At 34.8% G+C, this 27266-nt stretch overlaps 1 protein-coding gene across 2 annotated transcripts; it reads left to right on the forward strand.

Annotated features, from left to right (window-relative positions):
• Prosbeta6 (proteasome beta6 subunit) lies at positions 1–26723 on the forward strand. 2 transcript variants are annotated; one of them, XM_089087487.1, is made up of 6 exons: positions 2–64; positions 656–682; positions 14801–14990; positions 18820–18934; positions 22820–22941; positions 26399–26723. In XM_089087487.1, exons 1-6 carry the CDS (start codon positions 57–59, stop codon positions 26582–26584), a joined length of 648 nt encoding a protein of 215 aa, XP_088943613.1. In that variant the 5' UTR covers positions 2–56; the 3' UTR covers positions 26585–26723. The 2 variants fall into 2 exon arrangements, with proteins under 2 accessions (XP_088943612.1, XP_088943613.1); XM_089087486.1 differs by lacking the exon at positions 656–682 and having other exon boundaries at positions 1–91.
• Positions 26724–27266: the final 543 nt, after the last annotated feature.

The following is a 27266-nucleotide window of genomic DNA, read 5'->3' on the forward strand; positions in this document are numbered from 1 at the left end:
CAAAAATTTTGTGACTAGCTAATTTTAGGAGTCCTATCTCATAATTTAACAAATAAATGGCTAGGTGGAACCCCTACAGTGAAAATGGAGGGTAAATAATCGAATATTTTCTTCTATTCCAATTATTTTTCTAAAATTTATCATAGAATTCATTCTGGAACAAATGGACTAAATTTTCTTGCATTCTCATATCAGTTTCCTAATTCAAGTGGTTCAGTTCCCCTGTACCCTCTTTGCAGGTATTGTATTTAAAAATAATGAAACAATTGACCACTGCCTATTTGAATGTAATATGCTGATGTCTGCACAGCATACCTTGCATTGTAAACTGTTAAAGTGCTTCAAACACCACAAAATCTCACTATCAGCCAAGAGCCTAGCCAACTATACCTGCACACTGAGCAGAGAAATTGATATCTATCATCTTATATTTGATCTCCTTGAGTTGAAAGATCTACTGAAAGATATCTGAGAATATCAAGAGACAACCAAGCCAGTAGCTCTGTAGCCCACAGAGTGAAGCAAAAGGAAAAGGGCTAAATAGCCTAGTATCAACTCTTCTTCTCAACTGAAAAGCCCACCAGCTGTGAAATAGAAGAAGAATGAAGAAGAAGTTTAGGAGTTGTATCTCATAATTTAACAAATAAATGGCTAGGTGGAGCCCCTACAGTGAAAATGGAGGGTAAATAATTGAATATTTCCCAGGAATATGGTCTTAGTTATGTTCTGCAACCATTGGCTTGAGCAAAATTTTCTAGGCATAAATAAAATTGGCAACTAAGAAAATTTTGACTAAAAAGGCATGAACTGGCTTGTGGTAAAAATGGAACTGGCTAATTTTCAAACTCATTTATTGTGATAACTAGGCTAAGGTTTACAAATTCAGATAGCCTAATAAGTGAGTTAATTAGAAGGCATGAGGTTATAGGTAACATTGGCACCCATAAGCTGAATTATTGGGAGGGTGGGCTTAGCTGGTCTAATTCAGCACTTCCAATCCTGAATAGAAATCTCAAAATAAAAATATAGCCTAAAATATAAGGCAGCATCATTCAGCCAGGTGGGCCAGAGCCCCCTCTGCCCCCTGGACTTGAAAGAAAATACCTCTTTTTTGAATAGCCTATATAAGTTTTCTCATTTATTATTCTTTGAAGACAGGACCATGGAATTAATTTGATTCATTATTTACAAAATGGTGTTGTCCATTTCATTTACCTAAGAAGCATAGGCTAATTGAAAATACATGATGCTACCACAAAAGAAGAGCTCACAAGAATTGGTTGAATCAATAGAGCCTTTAATATACTATAAAAGTTTGGTGGTCCTAATGATTATCTCTATGGCTGAAATTACAACTCTTAAATAGCAACAGCATGCCAGTTCTGCTTTATGCAGTCAAAACATGGCTCTTAAACCAGGAACAAGAGAGGAGAATCTGGTAAATATTTACCAAATTATATTATTGAGTTAGTAATAAAGTGAATACACCATTCAATGCCTTTTTTATGCTGATTACAAATATAATAATCATTTATATCAGAAATGAATTTCAGCTTCCCCTAACCTAACCCCACCCCCATATGTGCAAATATATATTTTGAATTGACAAATATAGGGAGGGGGGCTAAAATTCATTTCCAATTGAAATGATTGTTGTATTTGTAATCAGCATAAAAAACGCATCAAATGGTATATTCACTTTATTCCTAACTTTCTAAACAATGGCCAAATTGCATACCTTACAGCCAGGGGCATCCTGAGGCTCATTTTATTGGGGGGGGGGGTGATCTTTTTAAGTTTTACCAAATTGCTATCTGATTTATGCCAAATTTTCTGCAGAAGTCAAACATTTTGCAAAATTTCAGCCAATTTTGCAAAATTTTACCAAATACCAAAAAAGTTGGTATCCCCCCCCCAGAATGTCACTGCTTACAGCTCTTGCCATGAAGACTAAGGAAAGAGTACATATCCAGAAACATAGTTACTGGACCTTTCAACTATGCAGAACAAAATGGATGTCTCAAAATTTTGATTGAATGTGTCTAGGGAATTGGTGTGTGTGAGAGGGGAGTTGGTTACCCTCCAATCACTTTTGACTTAAAAAAAAAGATGCTAGAACATTCAATTTCCAATAAAGTGAGCTCCTTCCAAAGTTTCTAAAACAATTCTTTCTTTATGACGTGCCTTGGTAAAAAAAATAATATAAATAATTAAGGTTTGACTCATTGTATCTCTTGGTTAATGGGGGGAGGGTGTTATTGCAAAATATCCTCTAGTCAATAGTTTTACATCACTTCAAAATAATGTCAACAGTTGAATATTATAAAGTAAGAATTTATTTATAGCCTGGTGTTATATTATAGTTTTGAGTTAGGTCCTAGCTGAGAGGCTTTTATCTTGGAAAGTAGTTAGGGAATTTAAAAGCTATTATCACTATTGGTTCATTATTTTGAAGGCTTAGAATATTTTATAGATGAGAGGTCTATGCCTATCTAAATTCAGAGGAAAATGTTTAACCTCAACTTTGGGTTTTTGGTCTCATTTTCAGCAGTTCTAGTTTTTGAAACAACAATTCCTCTGGTAAATCTGGAGATAGTCTCATTATTTACAAAGAGAAAAGGTGTAAACACTACTCAATGCCTTTTTTATGCTTTTTCTTAAAGTACCAAGGACACCAAAATGAAAACATATTTAGCCCTCTTAATCTATTTTAGGTCTATTCATACCTGAAAGTCTGGGTTTCCTACAAGTTTTTGTTTAGCTGCTATAAGTATTTTTAGTTTGAATAAATTTGCAAGACAGTGTTGTCAATAATAAAACAATGATAAACTGCAGAGCTGAATAATATTAGCGGAAACTATTTTCTATGGATCCGACAATGTTTTTCATTTGTGAAAATTAAAATTTACAAAATCTGTTGATTGTTATATATATTAGTGAAAATACATTTTGTGAAAAAAATATGACCTCAAGTTCAGAAAGTGACTATTCTGATGTATCTGAAAATATTTTTGATGATGACCAAGCGCTAGAAGGTATGAAAGATCCATTTCAGGATACTTGTTCCAGCTAGACCCCGACGCCATGCCGGCAGATCAACCAAACGCCGCCAACAAGAGGCCTGGTCAGACACCGCCAAAGTGTTGTAATGCTGCTGGTGCCCCACAGGCGGCCACAGCCAACAGAGGCGGTGGCATTTGGTTGATTTTAAATTAATTTCGTGGCAATTCTTTATTGCATCAACTGCAAATTCAGAGCTTTTCTTTCTTGTGTGGTTTAGTATTAGTATTTCAATTTTCCTGATTAGAAATCAAGCAGGGCTTTCACTATCTCCAAATTTTCGGGTATTTCCCCGAAAATCTATGCATCACCCCAAAAAAAAATTTTTTTCCCTGAATCCCCAAAAACCATGCAATCATGGTGCCACCCCTAGTGATTTATCACCAGTGACTTTCCCTGCCAAATATTACTTGGCATATCATAATTCTTCACTACTCTCTTGTTCATTAATTTTTGTCTCTTTTGTTACTTTGCATAACAAAATTTGCAGTGTCTTCCTTCATGCATTCTTGGGAGAATTGATATGTCTCTTATTTGTTATGCTGATGACATCCTGAATCTCAGCTGTACAATCCAGCGCATTGAGCAGAATTTCAAAATCCTCAAAGATGAACATTCAAAAGTTGGTCTGTCTTTTAATCCTGAGAAATCCAAAGTAATTCTTTTCAATTGGCGCAACCCCTCTACTTCTTTTATAAATATGGACGGTTCTCTTGTTAGACCCTCAGACCGTATTACATACCTGGGCCTCCCAATTGCCACATCTATAGGCCACACACGTTGTCTGCTGATTTCTCACGTTGAGCGTAAAATTAGCATTTCTTACGCTGTAATTATAAAAAGCAAACTACGTTTCAACCATTATATTCTAGCATCCATTTACAACGCCACAGCCCTTCCACATCTGCTTTACATTGCTCCTTTCTGGAAATTTTTTACAGTTACAGATAAAAAGCACCTATAATCAATCTTCTTCAGATTTGCTAAATATCTTCAACATTTCTTGCCCCCTTGGACAAGAAATCGTAAAATTATTCATTTGTATAAGCTATCTGACCCTAATATTAGCATTAATAAATCTGTATCCCGTTTTCAAAGTAAGTTTAATCATCCAGGGTCAACAATTTGTTCACAATAGTTTTTTTTATATTAATGTAATGCATATAGTCACTGTTCGTATTAATGCAATGAAGAGTTTTCTTTTGTCATGTGTTTGAATTTTCAATGTGTGTTTGTGTCCTTCTTTTTCTTCTTTTTTGTTTTCTTTTTTGTTTGCTTTAGTGATTACTCCGTCTACTGTACCTTTTGTACCTTTTTTTGACGGGCAATAAATGAATAATAATAATAAAAAACAGACAGATGCAATATGCAATTGTAAATATTGCCTTATACACAGTTCTTCATATGTTGACAAAAAACAGGATTGTCTTTATGAAATGAGTTTAAATCATTTCAAATCCAGTTTCCCAATCGCTATTTCTTACATTGTTTGTAGTCAAGAATTTTATTTTCAAGTTAAATCCCCAAAAAAATACATTCTATTGTGACAAAATTTAGCTATAGACTAAGCTATGTACAAGGTTTGGGAATTAAAGATTGAACTGGAAGTTACCTAAAAAATATGATTAAAAAAAAATTGTAAATTATTGCTTATAGGAGGGAGGATAGGGGGCTATCATTTTAAATAATAATACCTCATTTTTTTTATTGAAAGTGGGGATACCAAAAAAATAATTTTTTTTTTCATTTAAAGTGGAGACGGAAGAAAATTATATCAAATTCCCTGGGAAACCATTGAAATATTTTGATAGACCCAGGCGCCCCCATATTTGAACTTGTTCATTGTCTTGGGTATTTTGCAATTTATCATAGACTACTTGCCTAATTTGGATTTTGTGTGTTCTCCCTTTTAATTATATTATTTGGATCTTATTGAATTGCCAAGGCAAATCTATGACTCAGTTTTCCAATAATTTGAGTTATATATGAATAATTTTGACATTTTTGTTGTTGTCTTTGTACCCCCTTACTCATACCCTCAATTTTTTTCAAGGAACACTAAGCTTTTTAACGTTATTTTGTGTGTTTGTTTGAACTATATAGTGACCTAGTTAATTATTAAGTAACTTATTGTTCTAATGAAAGCTGAGACAGTATCCTATCAATGTGGTATCCAGTGGGGGAGGGGTGGGAAGTATTACATTTAAATGATAATATCTCGAATTTTTTTTTATTGAAAGCAGGGATCCCAAATTTTTTTTTTTAATTTAAAGCAGAGATGGTATTTTATCAAGGTGGTAGCCAGAGAGAGGGGGTGGGGGTAGTGAGCTATAATATTTAAATCATAGTACCTTGATTTTTTTTTTTAAGAAGGGGTGCCAATAAGTTAAATATTTTTGATATTTAAAGCACAGATGGTATCCTATCAAGATAGTATCCAGAGGGGAAGCATAGGAAGCTATTATATTTAAGTTATAGTACCTTGATTTTTTTTTTATTGAAAGCAGGGATGCCAAAAAGTTAAAAAGTAACATACTGAATAAACCATTAAGTGTTTTTTGTTTCATTGTAATTGAAGCGTTTTTGTTTCATTGTCATGTGAATTGTTCATCATGTATTTTTCAATTTGATAAATTTACTCCTTTTAGATGCATTTTATAATTTGACTTATATTAGATATTTATCATTTTATAATTTGAAAGGAATCCACAAAAGAAACAACGAATCATATCCAAAAGAGCAGCCAAAAGTAATAAAAAAGCAGCAGTTCAGCCTTAGCCTGCATGACATATATTCTGTAAAGAAGCCAAAACAAAACTTTAAAATGTATTTTTTTAAATTGTTATTAAAAACCTGTTTTTAATACAAGATATCTTTTTAAGAATCCAAAAGAGCAAAAAAAAAAAAAAAAAAAATCAATATCAAAGTCACCCATTTCAACTGTTTTAAAGGTGATAGGCAAAGGGCATTATAAAAAAATTAAGCCTCTAAGTTCAAAGCTATATTCAAAGTTTTCTGATTAGCCTAATTTAATATTACGATGGTCTGGCCTAAAAAATAAGACACGTATAGTCAGAATTCCATTGTGAATCCATATATAGCTAAATTTATAAAGACCCCCTCCCCTCCCTCCCACCATAATGGTGAAAAATATACCCTGAATTATAAATCAACACCATATTTTTTGGTACATAGCCTAGACTGCAGTTTTCAACAAAATTTAGCGTTTCAGCACAATTCAAAATAATGAGTATTTTTCATGCTCTTTTATAATTAAATAATCACTAGACAGGAGGTATTAATTTGGAGCTCTGAAGGTGCTAGAAGGCTCAGAACAGCCCAAAAAAACCTATTAGACGTATGCTCAAAAATATGCGTGTTTAAATAACTTGCTTGAGAGAAAAATATGTTATTTGTAGCTGACTAATCATTCAAGCTGACTTAGGCTATATATTTCCATATTAGGGGGGGGGAGAGTAAACCATAGGTTTGTGCTATCAACTTCAAAGTCTATTAACCATTATAATTTATTTATTATGAAGTAACTAAGTAAGAATCTTTTATTCAGGCTCATCACTAAACAAAATATAACCCAGTTGTGCTGATGATTTGTTTCTAGTAATTCTGTCAGTGATTCCAATCCTCAAAATGTAAATTGGGAAAAAATAACCATTAAGAAATGATAAAATAAAAAGTAGCAAAATAGATATAAGAATGTTTTTCTGAAAGTATAACTGAGGCAATTGCTCCCCCCTCTTGAGATTGGAACCACAAAATTATGTGGCCTAATGCTGAATTAAAATAAGAAGTGTACAATGGCAAGTACAAACAATAAAATAATATATTGTATACGAGTCATAATACAATGATATATATTACATAATAACAATGACAGATAATGATCTAATAGTATTGCTTTATTTAATCAACATTTATCATTCCGAGAAGCCACTACTCTCTAATTTTGTTCTTAATGTAATTTCTGTTTTGTTTCACTAAATTTTTTTGGTACTGTTCTAATATATGGGCAACATGCAAGAATGCAACTTGAGAAAAGCCAAGAACAGATAACAGTAACCAGTAATTTCCTATCTTATGCTCTATAAACAAGGGGTTTCTCACTCCAGGAACTATATTTAAGCTTTAGTTTTTTGGGGTTTAGGAGGAAAAAAGATACCTAGGTTAGTTCAGGTTATGTATTTATTATATGCTATGCTTTACCCCACCCCCCTAATGTGCAAATATACAGCCAAAATTTGTTTCTAAGCTATTATATTTTTATCCTATTTTGTTTTATTTCACTAGCATTAACCAAACTTCACTTCTCGCATGTTCCCCAGATATTAGAACAGTACTTTTTTTTCTAGCATTGCTTTAGTATAACAGTGTGACATCATTTTCACTAGTAAATACCCATAATTTTTTGAAGGCCTATAGGATATATATTCTGAAAATTCAATCCATTATTATTATTGTTGCTGGTTTGCCTGTGAGTCCAGGCAATTTGATGTTCATATGTCAGTCCTAAAACTCAGCTGCCCTTGCCTGAAACTATAGGCAGGCAGACCTTATGTCACTTGTTCACCTGCAAATCCAGGCAACTTGTTGGGTCAACCAATTTTGAATGGATTTTGTGTTAGTGTAACTGTCTGAGCTTATAAACTGGGTTGCCCGTCTAAGACTTTAGGCGGGTGGACCCTGTCACTTGTTTGTACACAAGGCCAGGGAACTTTTCAGTCAACCAATTTTCAATTAATTCTGTTTTAGTGTAACTGTCTTGGCTTATAAATTGGGTTTTCTGACTGAGGACAGCAAGTCCAGGTGACTTAGTGGTCATGATAATCCTAAAACTTGGTCAAAATGTCTTAGACTTTAGGGGGACAGGCCTACTTGGAAAGTCTACTTGAATTACAATAGAGATGACTAAGATTTTTGGGTTGACTCATAACAGACAATGTCTACAGAACTTGCCAATGAAGAAGCATCCTAAGCCTAATTTTCCTGGCCACATAAATTCTCAGGTAGGTTGACTAAGTTTTAGGATTGATATGTGACCACCAAGTTGCCTGAACTGCAATTGGAACTATGAAAGGTCATCTGTATGACTTTGTTGTTTTCTCTATGTATCAGTGGGGTAATGTAATTTCTTTTGTATGACATTTTAGTGGACCATATATTGAATAAGAGAACCAAAAAGTATTCTGTATAACTTTATTCATGTTTCTCTATCATAATTTGATGTTAAAAAGACATACAGAAGACTTTATATCATTCTCCATTTTTAAAGGAAACACAATATTGCCTATTGTTTTGACTTTATAGTGCTTTGTATATAAGAGTAAATGACAATATTTGTTGCTTAGAGTATAAAGAACCAATGACTTTAAAAGTCAAACAGTGCTCACCCAAGTAATTTGTATTTCTAATATAAAAAAAAGCATAAAAGGTATATGCTACTATTATATAATAACTATGAGGTAGATTTATATCAAAATATTCAAGTAAATCACACAGCCAACTAGGTGTCTTACCTTAGCCTACATAAGGTAGGCTATCAGTGGAAGTCATTAAGTCTGCAAAACTACCAATAGGGTAGCCTACATATTGATACTTTCTTTTAGAATCATTAATGGTTACCTTTAAACTGCTTCATGGTTAAAAGATCCTGGAGTGCCAAAAATCCTAGTAACATCAAGACTAGGCCTAGTCTAGCATTGCTCTTTTCTAGAAGCATTCCTTAAAAGTATTTTTCAAAGAAAAGAGCTTTGCTGAACTAGGTTCTGATTTCTGTTTTACCAGAACATACAAGAAAACAACACTTTCTAAGGCTATATGCTGATTTTTTTATTTTTTGGTCATTTTCTGCCGTTTAACAGCACACGTTCTTTAAATTTTTTTTTTTGAAATTGGCCACGAACTTTCCTATTGGAATACATTATGTAAACTGGCGATCTTTCTCCTTAAAAAATCAATTATCAGTTTTTCACACTAATTTAAGACGTATATGGCTGTGTAAGTTTGCACTTGGCCAATTTAATGAATTAGTTTTCATTTTAGGTGTCCTTGGTACTTTAACATAATAATTGTTTTTGTACAATTCTAGCTTGAGGACTTTTGCTATATTAGAAAGTAGAAGTGTTAGGTGACTGATATTTGCATGAATACACCCAGTGCCTTAATGGTCTTTTGGGAAGATATTTTGAAGGCCCTACCTCTACTGCTTCTCTCTTCATGGCACCACTGACATTTGATGGTCTTTAATAATCTTTGTGTTCTAATAATAAAACCTTATCAAATAGATCCTCTGCTCAAATAAGGCATCAGAAAAGTGTTTTCAGCTTCATACTTATGCTTTATCCCAATTTGTAGGTTTTAAAGATCTGTAGCCTAAATCTACTTCTTAAATTTAGGAATAAAACTCTCAATGTTTCTTAAAATTCTACTGAAATAGCAGGAATTGCATTAAAAAAAAGCACAAATAAAATTTAAAGCCCTTAAATAGACTGTAAAGTGACACCTAAATTCTTATTGTAACATTCTATTTGGGCAGCTCCAAAGAAGGAAATATCTTAATAAAAAGTAGTAGGGCATAGGCACTGGTTACTTGCACATTTAGCATTTGCCTATCATGGGTGCCCTTTTAAGTCCAAAAGTGCTGCTATTTAATTTACAAGCTGTTTCTGTTTATGATTTGGTTGATTCTGTGCTCTTTGTTTGAGACCAAGGTCAAGGGAATGTAACACATGTGTCTCCTGAAAATTTATAGTTCTCTCAGTACTAAATAAACTAGAGATTAGTTTCTTTTTGATCCTTTATTAGTAGTGATATTAGAAAGTTTGCAAATTGTAAGAAAATCAACTTTAGATCTAAGAGAGACAAAAATTTCTTTTTAATGCTGTTCAGCACTTCTTGAAGAGCTTAACAATGTATACTGCTTCAGTTTTTTTTTCTTGTGTTTTTGCACAAAAATTAGTCATCCAGGAATGCTACTTTGAAAATCTTAAGGGTCTGAAAACTTTTTTGGTGTAGTAAACACTGGAAGAAAAAAAAATGGACAATGACTGTGTTGAAAAGTAGGTTTAAAAAAAAACAAGACATGATCAGTTGCAAAAACAAGGTGGAGGCAGAAAGTGGGCTCATGACCCCTCTGTATAAGGTCACATTACCCCTCTGTCAGCAAGATTTGGTTGCAGAGAAGTGGCTTAAAGAACAGGAGCTTATAACATAACTTATTTAAATAGTCTGAAAACAGGGATTCTGGAAAAAAACTCTAAAGGAAAAAAGGCTTTTGATTCCATGGAACCTCCAGCTAATAGATTGCTAAAGGAGGCCTAGAAATGACTGAAATGGTATTTAAAAGAAGGACATGGTTGAGATACATGTGACACAGTTCAATGGTAGCAGCTACCTTACCAAAAATTACCTTAAATGCATTGTCCAGCAAAATAAGGAAAAAATCCTCTAGAGCTGCTGGTCAGTGATGATGGGGAGCCATTGGGTTGGCAGTATCCCACTCTATTTTCCATGGTTTGGTGGACCAATTCTTATCAATGGAAATCTTGAATGCATCAACAGAGGGAGTGATGGCAGCTGCATTGGAAAGACTGTTCCAGGGGGGCCACCACTCTAATGGAGAAATAGTGGTTGCAGAGTCTACTGTGAGCTCTGTTCCAGAGCAGCTTCTTACTATGCCCTCTTGGCCTGGATAATTTGTCAAGTTGGAAAGACTTCTGAGAAGAAAAATCAGCATGCAGTAGCTTGTAAACCAAGATGACATTGCCCCTCTGTTGTCTGTAGACAAGTGCTGGGAGCTGTAGTTTTTTCAGGCAAGATGATACAATCAATAGACATTGACTGAAATTGCATCCCATTCTTTACCAACATCTAATTTTTGCAAGAACTTTGAGGTTCTTGCATCCATCAATAACTTTGGTTGTGCACCTTTGAACAGACTATTTTCTGTTTGTCACCCTATTCAGGGGCATGGCAACACATATCCCAAATTCCAGCAATGGTCACACAAGACCTTTGTACAGAAACTGCTCCAGAAGAGAGATCTCAGCAGACTTGGCAACCACTATTTCTCCAATAGAGTAGTGACCCCCTGGAACATTCTTCCAGGATTATTTCCTTATTTTGCTGGACAATGCAATTTAAGGTACAGCTTTGTCATGACTTTGGATGATCTGCTATGTACTATATGCTTAATTATTCCAAGTATCTAAAATGCTCTGGCAACTGCTGTTTGTGTGTGTTTGTGAGGCTTCAATTCTTCTTGACGACTATTCCCAAATCTCTTTCAGCTGTCATAGAACCAATCGATAACCCATAGCCATTCCCTCCACTCATATGGTACTGCCACTTCTCATTCTTTTTCCTGAAATGTACTGTCTTGCATCTCTGAATGTTAAGCAAGTTCTGACAGGAATTCTTGCCTGTAATCCCCAAACATTTTAACTTTCTGCTTTCTTCCTGAGAGGAACTGCATCACCCATTCAATAACCTCCACATGTATCCTGGTAGCTAAGAGTTTTGCCTTCAAACAGTGATGGAAAACTTTGTGAAAAGCCTTTGCAAAGTCTAATAATATCATATCAGCAGGGATACCCAGGTCTAGCAGTTTGGTGACATATTCATATGAATCAAGTCTTGACCTAGCAGTCAGATCTGAATCCATGTTGGCTATTGGTAAGTAGTCTGTTGTCAATCATGTGTTTCAGAACAGAAGTATTCACAATTCCTTCAAGAATTTTACTGACTGTTGAGGTGACGCTTATGGGCTGGTAATTGGCTGCACAGTTCCTGTTTCCACCCTTGTGGACAGGTGTAATATTTGCATTTCGCCAATCTTGAGGGACTTGTTTGGTATCAAGAGACTTCTGGAACAGTTTTGCTAGGGGAGGGCAAGCTCTGCTTGAGCCTCTTTCAAAGTCCGAGGGTGAACCCCATCAGGACCAACTGACTTATTTGGGTTCAATCTTTTGAGCCGTGATTCCACATCCAAAGTTCTGACAGTAATAATTTGCATTGGTTTCTGAATATCATATTCCGGCATCTGTGGCAAGGGGGCATCTTCTGGAGTAAAAACTGACTTGAACTTCTGGTTCAGATCTTCAGCTATGTCTCCAGGGTTGCTTATGGTATTCCCATTGACTGAGAGTTTGGTTACTGAATGTCTTCCAGGCTTTTGAGTGGAGGCATACTTCCAAAAAATCTTCAGATTTGTTTTCAATGCTGAAGCTAAAGACTCCTCAAACTTGCTAGTAACTTCTCTTGTAAGGTTGACTTTATTTCATATTTGTTTGAATTTGTCATGATTTGCCTGTGTTGGGACGTCCTTGTACCCTCTCCAGAACTTCTTTTTCTTCCAGACTGCTAGCTTGATTTCTTGTGTGATGAAAGGGAGTGTTCTTGGTCTTCACTCTCAAAACAGCTCAAAAGTGCACAAACTAAACAAACAGTTGCTGATTGCAGTCCTGTTCCAGCAAAAGGTAGTGCAGATTAAAGAGAACTAAGCCTTTTTCCCACTCTTTGCTATTGTTTTGATGCCATTTTTGGAAGTGAAAAGTTCAAATGTGAAATCAAACTTATGAAAGAAAAATAGAGATACTCAAGAATGGCTGGAATAGCTCATGAAAGCACACACCTTTCATGATATGAGAGTTCTCTGGTGGTCTACTTTTTTATGGTCACGGGGACTCAATCTTGGAAAGATATATGCAAATCATCATTCCAGTTTTCTTTCTTACTTAGAGCATAAATGTACTGGTCTCAGCTCAAATTTTTTTATACATTTATTTTACTTCTTCAGACCTGTCATTTTTAGTTTTATTTAGTGATTGTTCCCCCTTAAGTAGGCTATTCCTGAAACTGATTTCCAGGTCCAGATGGTTCCTTTTAGCATGAAAATAGCTCCCTAAGTCCTTCAAAGTTCAAATGTGAAATCAAACTTAAGAAAGAAAAATAGAAATACTCAAGAATGGCTGGAATAGCTCATGAAAGCACACACCTTCCATGATATGAGAGTTCTCTGGTGGTCTACTTTTTTGTGGTCACGGGGGCTCAATCTTGGAAAGATATATGCAAATCATCATTCCAGTTTTCTTTCTTACTTAGAGCATAAATGTACTGGTCTCAGCTCAAATTTTTTGATACATTTATTTTACTTCTTCAGACCTGTCATTTTTAGTTTTATTTAGTGATTGTTCCCCCTTAAGTAGGCTATTCCTGAAACTGATTTTCAGGTCCAGATGGTTCCTTTTAGCATGAAAATAGCTCCCTAAGTCCCTATCTTGGCTCTCTGAACCTGTAATAAGCTAGAGTAAGGCTATGAGCTTCTTCATTAGTGCTTGGAGTTAGACATAACTTTACTTTGTGTAGAAATATTTTAGTTGATTATCTACCATTACTCCCCAGTCTTATTCATGATGACTGCTTGTGAATGGAGGTTTTAAACCATCTCTGGATTGAATAATTACTGGCATTAGGGATTATTCGTTCTAAAACTTATAACCTAAGAATTTTGGATATTCAATTCAAGTTACCAAGCATTTTATGGATGGACTTAGTATATTTATTTATTTAGGGTATTTTACCTTTTAGATAAGAAAAGCAAAAATAAACATTAGTTTGTTGTTGCCAAGATAATTTTGGAGACCACACTGCATTTCCATGAGGATTCACAAAAATTAAAACAGGGATAAAATCCTTTTAATAGACAATGATAAATTTTACAAACAGTAATAAATTTCAAAAAAATACTAGATATTTTGGTCACATATGTAGTGACCATCATCAGTAGTAAAACTCAGTAGTTTTACTACAGTAATAAAACTCAGTAGTTCTACTACTGATGATGGTCACTGCCATATGTGACCAAAATATCTAGTATTTTTGTGAAATTTATAACTGTATGTGAAATTTATCACTGTCTATTAAAAGGATTTTATCCCTATTTTAATTTTTATTTATCACTGTTGCAAATTGAGCACACCACACAATTTACAGAGTTAATTATAACACTACTAGTTTTGAATTGTGTAGTGCTGTCCATGAAACATCAGGTGTCTAAGTTGGTTCTTGAAGCTTTGGACTGATGATGCCTATATAACTATAATTTGTTATTGGCTTCAGTTTTGGTAGCTCTACAAGAATGCATCCAGATTCTCAGACTTTTTTTGGGGGGGGGGGTTTACAATAAAAGGCATCAACAATTTGTTTAAATGCTTTTTGTTACGTTTTTACCAGTCAGACAAAAATTGCAAGGGGGGAGGGTTCAAACTCTGTAACCCCCCCCCCTCCTGGATACTACATTGTCCCTCTATGAGAAGTAGTGTAAACCAGTTTTCTTTAAGGGATACTAGGGAACAATCTTGAAAGCAAACTGTCTGGTTGAACTGTGCTTAGTCATCTCACAAAAGCTTCCAATTTTAGATAAAAGGAATAGGATAACACATGTCAGAATAATTGCTCAAAAGGTTGTTTCCTTTAAAGATCCAGGATGGGCAACTGCACTCTTCTAGGAAGACTAGTTGCACAGAAAATACAAGATTGTATAATATTTGCAATTGATGCAATAATTCTCTGAATTTTTTTTTTGAATCCCTGACCCAACTAGAAATTTTTCTTTGGATACCCTTTCTGACTAGTATATCCTTTCTTTTGTTTGCACAAATATGCCTCAAGCCAAGTAAATATAATTGTTTCATTAATTTTTTGACAAGGCTCATTTTACTTCTAGGACTGTTGTTGCTATTGCTGGAGAGGATTTTGTTGTAATTGCTTCTGATACAAGATTGAGTGAAGGTTATAGCATCCTAACCCGTCATCAGTCAAAGCTGTTTAAGCTTTCGGATGGAACAATTCTTGGCTCAACAGGATGCTGGGCAGATGTTTTAACACTTACTAAGAATATTGAAGCTAGAATGAAGGTCAGTTCAAAATTTCAGCCATAATTTTTTAGAATAATTTCTTAGACCACACTGCTTTTCCATTTACGGAAAATTAAGCAAGAAAAACGGGTTTTAATTTTAATATTAATAATAATATATTCACTGGAGTGAATAAATATATTCACTGCTTTATTAAAATTAAAACCCGTTTTTCTTGCTTAATTTTTCGTCAATTTTTTAGAAGTGAACTAAAGCCTGAACATCTAGGGATGGGATTGTGATATTTTTCTGGGGTAGGAGTGTAGTTCATTGAAGAATGTAAATACTCAGGAATGTGAGTTTGTCCCATGTATTTTTGGTCAGATGTCTTTTGATCAGATTGGTTGATCATTTTTTGTTCTTACTTTACCAAACCCCTTTTAAAGGAGAATATAATGTAGTTTCAAGTATTCTGTTTCCAACGTATTTATAGCAAATAACATATAACACTCACAATTGCCCCCCCCCCCCTCAGAATAATATTATGGTATCCCACCCCCCTCAGACTTTGACCTTGAGGTAGGTTTGTTCTCTGAGGATGATGCTTCAAAGCATTCTTGCACACAGATTCAACTTTTTGACTTAGGGTAGGCTTGGAATACTGTTCCTAGGGGTGGATTATGAAATGAGAAAAAGTGCAGTTTTAGCACAAAATTAAGCCACCATCAGGAGATCCTACCCTTGTTCCTCCTGTATGCTTTATAAGTATATAGATTTTTAAGACCTTAGGCCTCTTGTGATTTTTTTAATATGAGTTGAAAGTCTACCCTTTCCTTCATTTGAATTGTGAGACTGACAATTGGAACATTAAAGCTAGAGGTTGAGTTTTTTTAGGACAGAGGTGGGGGTCTTTTCAAGGGGGATATGAACAAAAAAGGCTAGAAACCACTTTTATAGAAAGTTCAACCTACTGCATTTAGCATAAATGACTAGTATTAGTTTTTAGTTTTATTTTTGATATTGTAAATGTCAAGGAGTCTATCAACCTTATTTCTGAGTGGAAATAGCATACTTCTTTTAAAACTAATAAAAATCACTAACCAATTGTATTTTATTTTAGCACCTGTATTGATGTTTTCATTAGGTTCTCATTTCCAAGAGCTATATTTTCAAGGATAATTTTTTTTAACCTTGATTGCAGTTGAGGGACCAATTTAACCTTATTGATTAATAACAAAAACTATACCTCACTTCAGATTTACTAGCAGAACGTATCTTGTTGCTCATTTATTATATCAAAACAAAAATGGTAAACATTAGCTTGTTTTTTTACAGTTGCAAAGAACAGTATACACATTATAAATGGATACAGGATTAAATATAATAGCTTGATTTATCAAGATACTATATGAAAAATTATATATATACCTGAACTTTCGTTATATAGGGTAGCGATAAAAACACTTTTTAAACACATACCTCCCCCCTCCCGTATAGGTGGAACTAGCTCAAACTTTAATTTTGACTATAGTCCAAAGTCCTATAGTCTTTCTCACCCTATTTAGTTTCATTGAAGTGTTTGATTGCTCAGTTGTATTTGTTATTTATTTCCTCAAGGAGGTCACAAGCTGGGTAAAATCAAGAGATTTTACCGACTGGCTGGTTATTTTTACCAACCGTTTTTATCAATAATTAGCATAATCTCCGTTTCGAATACAATACGTAAAATCACTGCACGAGTCGGTAAAATCGCTGTAATTACCAACCGAGATTTAGATTTTGGTACATATCATGTCACTATTTTAATGATGTTAATTTAACCAAATAGAAAGTTGTGGCACCATCTATAAAATAACGGCAGGAGTCGTTAAAACTGCTGCGTTTATTGATCAAGTTCGAAATTTCTGTAGATGACATGCGAGTATTTTCGTGGTTTTTATTGAACCGAACAAAGAATTTTAACGGCGTCGGAAAAATCGTGGCGCAAAGCACCAAGATTTTATTAAGTTACTGGGAACAAAGTCCAGGGAAAACGGTCACCAGGGTTGAAACAATAAAAAACTAGTCTTTAATTGATTGCTTTGGGAGCTATGAAAGGGAATACTTATTATTGTCAAAGAGCTTGCTCATACATTAGATTGATATTGTGCCCCCGCCCACCAAAAAAAAGTGTTTTTTGTTCAAAAATGAGTTTGAAATGGAGAAAGATACCTCAAGTTTTTACTACATATCTGACTTACAAAAAAGAACGGTCTCCACCAAGAAAAAGCAAATATTCTTTTCTTAAAAAAGAATATTTTCTATATTTATATTAAAAATTTTCTTTCCTTAAAATATTTCTTATTATTTATACATAGCATTCTTTTCTATGTATTATTATACTTAGCAACGTTTTGGAAAATATTTACTATAACAGATAAGTTGGAACTTCATTCAGTTCTCTTTCGTTTCGCGAAAAATCTTCCACGTTTCCCCCCATGGACTCACAACTTTTACCTAGTTGCAAATTCACCTTAGCTGATTCTGTTATATTTGTTGAAAAGCAAGTATCTCTATATATTATGCGTCTTTTGAAGCTGAACCTTCCATGGGCGTACGGAAAGGGGGGCAGAGGAGGGCAGCTACCCCCCCCCCCCGAGAACTTCAAATTTACACTAGATATGGCTGAAAAAGCAGTTGATAAAAGGTGGATGGGCGAAAAAGCTGGAAATAAACAGCTGGAATAACAGAAGAAAAGTCATACAAGAAGCAATTATGCATAATGTCTTGGAAAGATTTGGCTCTATTCCAAGAAGATTGATTAATGCTGAAGCTTATTGATGATTTTTGGTGATTACTTATTAAAAAAGATTTAATAGGTATGATAGAACTTGCTAGGTTGGTTCTTAGCTAGGTTCTTAGCTAGGTTGGAAACATTTTAGCAGAAGAGAGCAACTGTTTTGCAAAAAATGCAATAACAAAGCCACGCACGAAAAGCAATCTCCCCAAACGTCACTCCCCTTACAGATTTCGGCTGCCTCGAGCTGTTTCTGAACCCATTCATATCTTGTTCCCCGTTTGCTGCTTTACCTCCAGATATGAATAAATCTTTGTCTCCTTCATTACAGGAAAAATAAACAATATATCCTGCTAGTTTCTCTTTTTTTTTTTATTGGACAGTGGTGCTGCCTCGGTTTTGTATTTGATTGCATGTTTTGTTCCCCTGCCCTTTTTTAGTGTCCTGTTAACGTTTTTTAAATGTATTTATTTTTTAGTTTTATTTGACCATTTTTATTTATTTAACTTTTTAATTGACATATTTTAGTTTAATTACTGACTGACGAATGTTTATTCTTTCTGATTTTTATTTTCGTTTTTGCTTTGGCATTCTTTGCCAGGCTTCCAGTTTTGGTGTTTTTTTATGATGTTTTTGGCTCTGAAATTAGAATGCGGCTTTTGGGGGCTTGTGATAGTGATTTTTTGAAATAAATATCTCATCTTACCAAACAAACCCACAGACAATTTGGTCTTGCGAGAGAGAAAAAAAACAGTTTAGTATAAAAATGTCTATAAAAAGAAAATTAAAATATTTTAGCTAAACAATCATTTGGGTATGTCAGGATGCCAAACAGGAAAGGTGTACTCAGTGATTGGGTATATGAATGAGAAGAAAATCCTCAAACAGTGTGATTTAGGACACTTGAATTTTTTTTTGTTATGGAAATATAAGATACACCCTTTTGTTTTGGGCTCAACACTGACATGCTATGTTTTTTTCTGAAAGTGAGCACTCTAAAGCGCTTCTGCTCTTGGCTAAAAATTGTTTATGGATTGCCTTGTATTTAAATTTAGCAGTTTAATTATATGAATACTATTATTTCTCCATGTTCTACAATTTTTTTTTCTTTAGATTTACCTTCATCAGCATTTGAAACCAATGTCTACTTCTGCTGTTGCTCAAATGTTATCCACTATGCTCTACCAGAAAAGGTTTTTCCCTTACTATGTGTCTAATGTTTTAGCAGGTGAGTCAGAATTTATTCTAATGGTTTATAGGTTACATTTTGACTACCAAGTGCACAGTTCACACCTTGAGTGTTAGGAAAAATCAAATTATCAAGGGGTTGTAAAAATTGGGTGTTTTTATGCATTTTAAATAAATATTGCGCCACTTGAGAGGATCAAGAGTCGGGCCTCAAGGATGAGCTATAGCAGTAAGAGAGGATAACTTTTTAATCTCTCAGTATGAGATTTGACGTGGTATCAGCTACTCATTTCTAGAAGTACATCCATCACCCCCCTTCAGTCCTTCCAACGAGCTACCCTTATTTGTACTGCCGTCTGCCTGGCCGATACTGCAAACATGCAGAAAATCGTTATGGTCAGATTACTTTCATGAGAAGACACTTCTTTCTAAGTGATTGATGAACCGCTTTGTATAACGCTGACCTCGATTTGGAATGGTCTCATGAGGGATGTTATCTCCGAAAACCCGCCTGTTCATTCCTTTAACAGGAAGCTCTGTTGACACAGTTCTAGGGAGAAAACTTGGGTAAACATGCTGTATATCAGTGTTAGCTTGTTGCCATCTCTCTTCTGCCTATTTAAGTTGGATTTAGTCGCTTTTTATTAATTTCAAATTTTGGTGGCCTTTAGAAGCTCTAGCATCACAAAATGTCACGAGACGGAGTGAGAATCAGGCACAAAGAATGCCAACTAATATGTCGGATTTCTACCAACATTTTAATTTGTCCCTAAAACCCGAATTCTTACTAGAGTCATCAATATGTTCTGTAAAAATCAGGAAATATTGAAAAATCTTGGATTCTCAAAAATTCTTAAAGGAATCTTGCTAGAGACCAAAAATTCTTAACTTCAGGACAAATCTCACAAAATGAAAGCACTGGGAATATGAAAGGTAGTATTTTCGAACAAGGAGTGACCAAGTGCATGACAATTCCTGAATAATCATGTGAGAAAGATCTCAAAACTATACAGATGTATGATACATACTACTACTATTGACAACTCACCATAACACCAAACCGCCTTAGTCCAACACAGTTGCGCCCGCTCCTCCTAAATCCCAATCTATTCAAAGGTTCACTCTTTACTCCCATCCCATGAAGTTCCAGAGAAGGAATGAAGTTTATGATGTCTTCCCACCCCATTTCGGGAGAATGAGGTGGAAATAAGAGGGGCTTTCAGTGATGGGGCGCTCTTCCTTCCTATCAGCACACATATTAACATCAACAATGGTATTAATACTGTTTGCTGATATCCCCTGAAGAATTCTCTGACCAGTGATCAACTTAAAGTGTATATTTAACTCAGTCAAACTGGGGAAATTACGAAATTTAGTGTTTTTATCTATCACAGATACTACACATTTTTCAGGCACTTTACAATTCTCATTTTTATGATAATCAGTAATGTTTTCTGAATTCAGCATGATTTTTTCATCATTTATTTTAGGCCTTTCTAAATCATTTAAAAGGCTTTCGGTTAGGGGGAAGACAGTAGTCGAACTCTTGTTTGTTTGTACTGATTGCTATTTGATTTAAGTTTTACTCGAGATTCACTTTAATCTCTACTTGTTGTAGGATTTCATTATTCATCAATATCAGTATCTGTAATCTTTATTCTTTTCTGCAATTATTCGTTTTAATTTCTGTTTGTTGTAGGTTTCATTATTTTTCGTTCGATCCCAGATGGATTAGCAAAATGCACAATCTTTGGCAATCTGTCATCCTTCATCTGTAACACGTGGCCTAGCCATCTTAACCTTTCTTTCCCTAAAATGTGGGCCGAATCACACTTTTTCGAACAGCTTCTTGATGGATAGGTCAATCGGGTGCCTAAGACTATCCTTATACAATTCCTCTGGAAAACATTTAGCAAACCTTCCCCAGACTTTCAAAGCACCTGCGTTTCAAACCGTACTTGACCACTGTCATTATCATGGCTTCCAATATATTAATGTTGGTTCGCAGATTTATCTTCCTATTGTTGCAAACTATTCATGCAGATGTATGATAGGAAACAAAGAAATGTAAAGAAGAGACATTTTGTTGCTGCGAGGAACACCAAATAAGTTATAAAAGCATACAGCAAAAAAACGAGGATATCGCTGGAAGTAAGAAATTAAGGTAAAACTAAAATAATGGACCAGGCATTATGAATGACCTGTGGTCATAATGATACTGTGGTTAGTACCATAAGAAATGTTGTGCGAATTAGTTTTTTTTTTTTTTTTTGTAAATTAAATGGAAAAGCAAATTACGTAGAAACTCCATAAAAGTGACGTAATCCGTTTGCGATATATGACGTGATCCATTCGTGAAGACTATAAAAAATACGTATTTCGGCGCCTGTATACATATACGTAGGGGCAAATAGTTTCTGTTATTTTCTGTGTATAATTCAAATATTCAACATTATTTGTGTAATTGCTCTCATAAACAAATAAAAATAAAGGGAGGAAGCTATGCAGCAAAGCTTATTGTGCAAATTTAATAGTCAATCAAGTGGCTTGCCTAAAAAAAGTTGAACTCAATGGATTCGGGATTTCTGAGGCACAATTGTGCTACAATTAAGATGCACATCTTTTGCTGTCTTCCTTCACTGTGGTTGTTCCTGATGGTGTCAAACTGGTAACTTTCTTTGACTACTATTTATGTTTCTTGACAGCACTTGTCAACAACTCTTGTTTTTAAGGGTATTCAAAATCTTAAAATCGTTTTGCAAGCCGCAGTGTCGGCTGACCGCTCAAAAACAAAGAGTCTAATAGTGAATTCTCCCAGGGACTAGCTACCATCGAGAGCTATCTAACATCTGTGGTTTGACTATGAAATTTGACGGGGAAAAAAATGAAATCTTAAGTCCTCTGTGTTGGCAAGGTTTGTAATCAAAGCGGATAGCACCACGGGAACTCCCAAAGCTGCCAAATTGATCAAATTATATTTCCTTTGATCTGATTTTAAGCGTTTTCCCTTCGGGTATGCTTGAAAATTTATAGGGACTGCCCTTTCCTGATCTTTAAAACGAAAATTCTGCTCCATTTAATAATAATAATAAATAAAAAAAATCACACTTTCTATTCATGTAAGTTTCATCAAGACTGAATATCTGTCTCTATCCCTGGCATAAAACAGACGAAGTTAAATGATTCCTTTTAAGATTTTTGGGAAATGGTGTCAGCTATTAGTTTCCTGTCGTAGGCCCTATATTCGGGTCTCGTATCCAAGCCCTGGCACCCTTATGGCAGGCACCCTATCTGCAAGCCACCCAATCAATTCTAAGTAGTTCGGCAGCACAAACTAAAAAAATTTATAATGGATAAAATAGGGTGATTCATTAAGGTATCGAATCCCCTTAACCTTTTTTTTTTACCTTATATCATGGTGGGACTCATGACAGGGGTTAACTAGAGAGGGTGAATCTCTCTTTCCTGGATATACCGCTGCCTCTAGAAACCTAAGGTTAAGAAACCGATAATTTTTTCTTTTACTATGGAAAAGGAAAAGATCCTCTAGTACCTCTCCACCTCCCTCTAGTAATATGACCTGTTTGCACCTATGCCTTTTGCAGCTTGGTCAATGATTAACACGTTTTTTGTTGTGTTTTTTTCGGGGTAAAACGTAATAATAGCAAATTTTGTTGTTATGTATGAAGTAAGGGGTCAATCAGGATTTTGGTCACTGAAATCTAATAATATTTTGAAAATGGAGCTCATTGCTCTCCTTTCGAGAAGCACAAACTTGGGCGTAAACGATTGATAGAAGAATGTGTTCATCTTCTTATGTATTTACTCCAAATCGTGTTCCTTTGTCCAACATCTGGTTGGACATAAAAAATATACGAAAATCAGTCTGAATTGTTTAATATTCTAAATTCTTTTTGTCTTTTAGGTATTGATAAGGATGGAAAGGGTGTTGTTTATCATTATGATCCTGTTGGCCACATGGAGAAAGATGTTGTTACTTGTGGTGGCACATCTGCACCGCTAATCCAGCCATTCCTTGACAACCAGGTAACTAAAATCATTATTTTAGTCTATGTTTGGCATTGGTGCCTTCAAGAATTGGGATGGAGGGAGTGGGAGGCACAAAAGATGTTCCATGGAGGCGAAGTTTGAATGAAAAGCTTTTTTTGCCAGAAGTCTCTCTTTTATTTTGAAGGTTATAAAAATTGTTTTACCTTCGTATATTCTTGGTGACCTAAAGGGGAGGGAGGGGCCTAATCTGTCTTCCCTTATGGGTCCCATGTACAAGACGATTTGTTTCAACAAAGACAATTGCGTAGTTCTTTGTGATCAGAGGACAGCCAACCCCCCCCCCCTCCTGTATCTTTTTTGGCCGGGGTACTCCTCTGGCCTTCAATTGCATCGGATCAAAATTTTCAGGTGGCCAGTTATCTCAGAGTACTTGAGTTCTAATGAATACGCACCTTGGGGATTCATAACACGAAATTTAGTTTGGGAGTACAGGTCTCCTAGAAATGTGGCCGAGAAAAAAGGGCTAGAAATTTTTTTCCTGATCGACCTGAAACTTACATCCTTAAGTCCTTGGGTCACGGGAACCCCAATACACTAGAAAAACGAAGAAAAAAGGAATAATAAACATATATCTTTAAGCTCCTGGGTTAAGGGGCACCTAATGCACTAAACAATATAGACTGGGGGGACTAACTCTGAAAATGGAAAAAATACTGGGTTTTTATTGACGAATAGCTAAGGAGATCTCAATGGACAAAAAATAGAAGCAAACGCTTTTGGTTCCCCCAAAAAATTAGTCCAAAAAACTTTTTTTTTAAGTGCCTAGAAACTTGCTTCCTTAGGTTTATGGGCTAAGGGAACCCCACTGCTAAAAAAAAAGGCTGGGATAGCAGACCCCTCAAAAAGAGGGGCCTAAAAATGGACCGTTTTTTGGTTTGGTGGCCCGAAAATTGGTCAAGGTGACCGATTCCTAAAAAAAAAAATAAAAAAACATGGTATTGAGTGTCGAAAAACTTGCTCCATATGTGATAACTTCTGGTTGTTTTGCCATCTTGAAGTTGCTTACCTTGTAATTTGTTGAACTTGTTCGTATGATGTGCTATCTTTTTCCATAAAACCTTTTGTTTGAAGAGTTAATATGAGTTAATGTAGTTAAAATAAGCCATTGCCCATCAATGCTTTGTCTCTCGAAGTTTATGGCCAAAGGCAAATACTTAGTTCCATTTTCATTTGTGGAAGATTTATGACTGATAATGTGTGTTAAGTTCTGTTTTCTGAAAACTTTCTTCAAAAAATCAATAAAAAATGGTTTTAGAAAAAAAAATTAACACAAATTTTCAGTCAAAAATCTTCCACAAATGACAATGTAACTAAGTTTATGTCGGTGGCCAGAAATTTGCGAGACAAACCATTAATGGAAAATGGCTTATATTAACTATGTTATCATTCAAACGAAACTTATGATGCAACAAGAAGATAAAATATCATATGATCAGAGTCAAATCACATACCATCCTCCAAAACAAAATAATCAGTGACACCAAGACTCGAACAACTGCCTCGAAGGACATAGAATTGCAAGTTCAGCGTGCCAACTACGCGGCTAGAACGGCTCCTTGATCTCTGAGTCGTGAGACAAAATAGGGTATACTTACAAAGATATAATCAAAAATTGTTACCTTTTAATGGTAACAGCATGTTATCTCTATAATGAGATATATTCACTTTCATTTAGGCAAAAAGCAAAAATGGAACGCATGCTCTCTTGTAAGCATCCAAAAAAACTGACGTATCTGATCTACACCACAGAAACTGTACTGTTACACGCTCTAATTACAAACCTTCCGTTCTGGGACACTTGTAGAGTTTTTTCTGGGATACATGTAGAGTTACTTGTAGAGTTTTTTTCTGGGACACTTGTAGAGTTTTTTCACCTTATACATGTCATATAATACTCCTAAAACCCTTAAACACCACTGACAAAATGAATTTTTACTTTCTTTTACTACTAGTAACAGCTCACTGCAGCACCAAGGTACCTGAGGTTAACATGGCTGCGCATGACCCCATCTATCCCAATCTTTTCGAATCTCCATTCTATAAGGTCTCAATTTCCTTTCATTCCTTCCTTATGATTTTTTACCACCCCATTCGGTGACGACCTGCTTTTCTTTTGGCTCCAGATGAATGGCCAAAAAGCACAATCTTTCGGCAATCTGTCATCTCTCGTCTATAAAACGTGTCCTAGTCATCTCTCTGTTTTACTGGCTAAATATTATCTTAAATTAGGATAAATCTTATTTTAGTCTTTTAAAGATATTAGATGTTTATATAAGTAATCTTTTGTGAAACTATCAAATGGAACAACTTGTGTCATCTTAGCCAAGTCGCTAAGCTAAGCGAGGGGTAGGTCCATACCCAATAAAAAAATTGGAAGGAACAGATTAAAAAGGAACGAAAGAAGTTTTAGAATGCTGGAAAATAGAACTTGTCTCTATACCCATTTTTGGCATATTTTCTTTGTTAAAAAAAAACTTCTAAAGAAACCTCCACATCTGCTATTTCAAACCTTTTTTTTTACTTATCTTGGATTAATTATTAGACAATCTCATCGATGCTTAATTTCTCTGCAAAAAACTTGTCAACATTTCTATGGCGGAAAAAAATCCAATAGAGAAATAGTGTAGGTCTGTAGACCCCTGCTCTGTAACAATAATGTGACCTCAGACAAAGGGTAATTGAGGGTACTAGCAAGTATTTTCCTAACTCATTATACAGAAGGTTCCATTTAGCCCGTGGTGGTTGTTAAGAAAAATCATATATGTGTTTTTACTTATGATAAGAGTACTTAAATATTTTTTTTTGTTACTTTAATAATTTATAGAATTAGAAATAAAACTATTTTTTGTTAAATAGTTTTGGAGACATGTGCCAAAAATTTAGCTAGGGGTTCGCAAACCCCTGGAGTTGAAAAAAAAAATCCGCGAACAGCAATTTTAAAAGTAGAAGATAATTAGAAGCGTGCGAAGGCTGACCCAGGATTATCTTTACCCAGGATTTTGATTCAGGAAGGGGGGGGAGGACTGTAAAAGATTTTCTAAGCTATTAGTTGACTGGAAAGTATAAAATACAATTAACTTTTCAGATCTTTTGGGCGGGGATTGCGTTCAAACCCCTAAAAAATTACCGTGTGTAAGTTTTTTAAATAATTATGGGTAAATTTTTATACAATAGTGACAAATTCAGTTTTAAGTCAGACGAGGATCATAAGTTAGTGTTTACCCAAGCGAAAAAAAAGTATAGTTAGAATTTTGGCTTAAAAAATAGCCTCGGTAGTATACGAGTATATTACCATTTTGAAAGATAAGTCAACGAAATAGTAGGGCTTACTTGTATTGTTATTTTGGTTTGTAGTGCTAAGAGCGTGCTATGCGATCCCCATTTACAGGTATTTTCCCCCTTCATCAAGTTATTTTTTTCTTATTTCATATAGATCTCGATGTATAATATGGAAAACGTTGAAAAGAAGATGCCTACTAAAGAGAAAGCCATTGGAATTGTCAAAGACATCTTTATCAGTGCAACAGAACGTGAAATTCATACTGGGGATGGTCTTGTGATAAATGTTATAACCAAGGATGGAATTGACACGCAGCTTATGGAATTGAGAAAGGATTAAGCTATTCTGCTACTATTTTATTTTGGCAAGATTGTTAAAATATTACAACAGTATAAGTGACGTTGTCATTTAAACTTAAACTAATTTTCAGTTTACATTTATTCATAAAAGTTTTTTTCATTAAAACTTATACTCTACATTTAAGTTTAGGTTTTATTTTGTGAGTTATATTCACTTGTATGTGGATGAAAAAAATGGATTACAGTGCAGAGCATACTGTGTTTTTCTTGGCATGTTTCCAAGTGTGATTTGTTATGCTTAAAACCTCATATAGCACGATTTGTTCTTAATTTCAAAATATTTCGAATGAATGTATCACAATAAAGTTTTAAACTTCGTGAGAAAAGGTTTCTTCAAGGAATTAAATAAGAAAAAAGAGAAGTTAAGACAAAATTCCAAACTTTGGACCTCAGAGGCCAAGGCACTGTGAAGTCTTGCAGGTTCTGTGAGCCACGGGTCACAATCGTGGAGGATGTCACATAATGAAAAAAGGCACGTTTCGCTTCACATTTGATATTTGCTGTGTATTTAGATAGCTCCAGAAATAAATTTTATTTGAAATAGCCGGTCTATGGATGTGAAGAACTATCTTAGCCAATAAATGAAGCAAAATCTGCGTATAAGCTGATATGACCCTTGCTTTTGTAATTAAATACTCTATAAGCTATGGGGCTGGACTCAA

The sequence above is a fragment of the Artemia sp. Qi Xiang Cuo genome, chromosome 4 (genome assembly GCF_049724085.1).
Source record: "Artemia sp. Qi Xiang Cuo chromosome 4, ASM4972408v1, whole genome shotgun sequence".
Taxonomy (NCBI): domain Eukaryota; kingdom Metazoa; phylum Arthropoda; class Branchiopoda; order Anostraca; family Artemiidae; genus Artemia; species Artemia sp. Qi Xiang Cuo.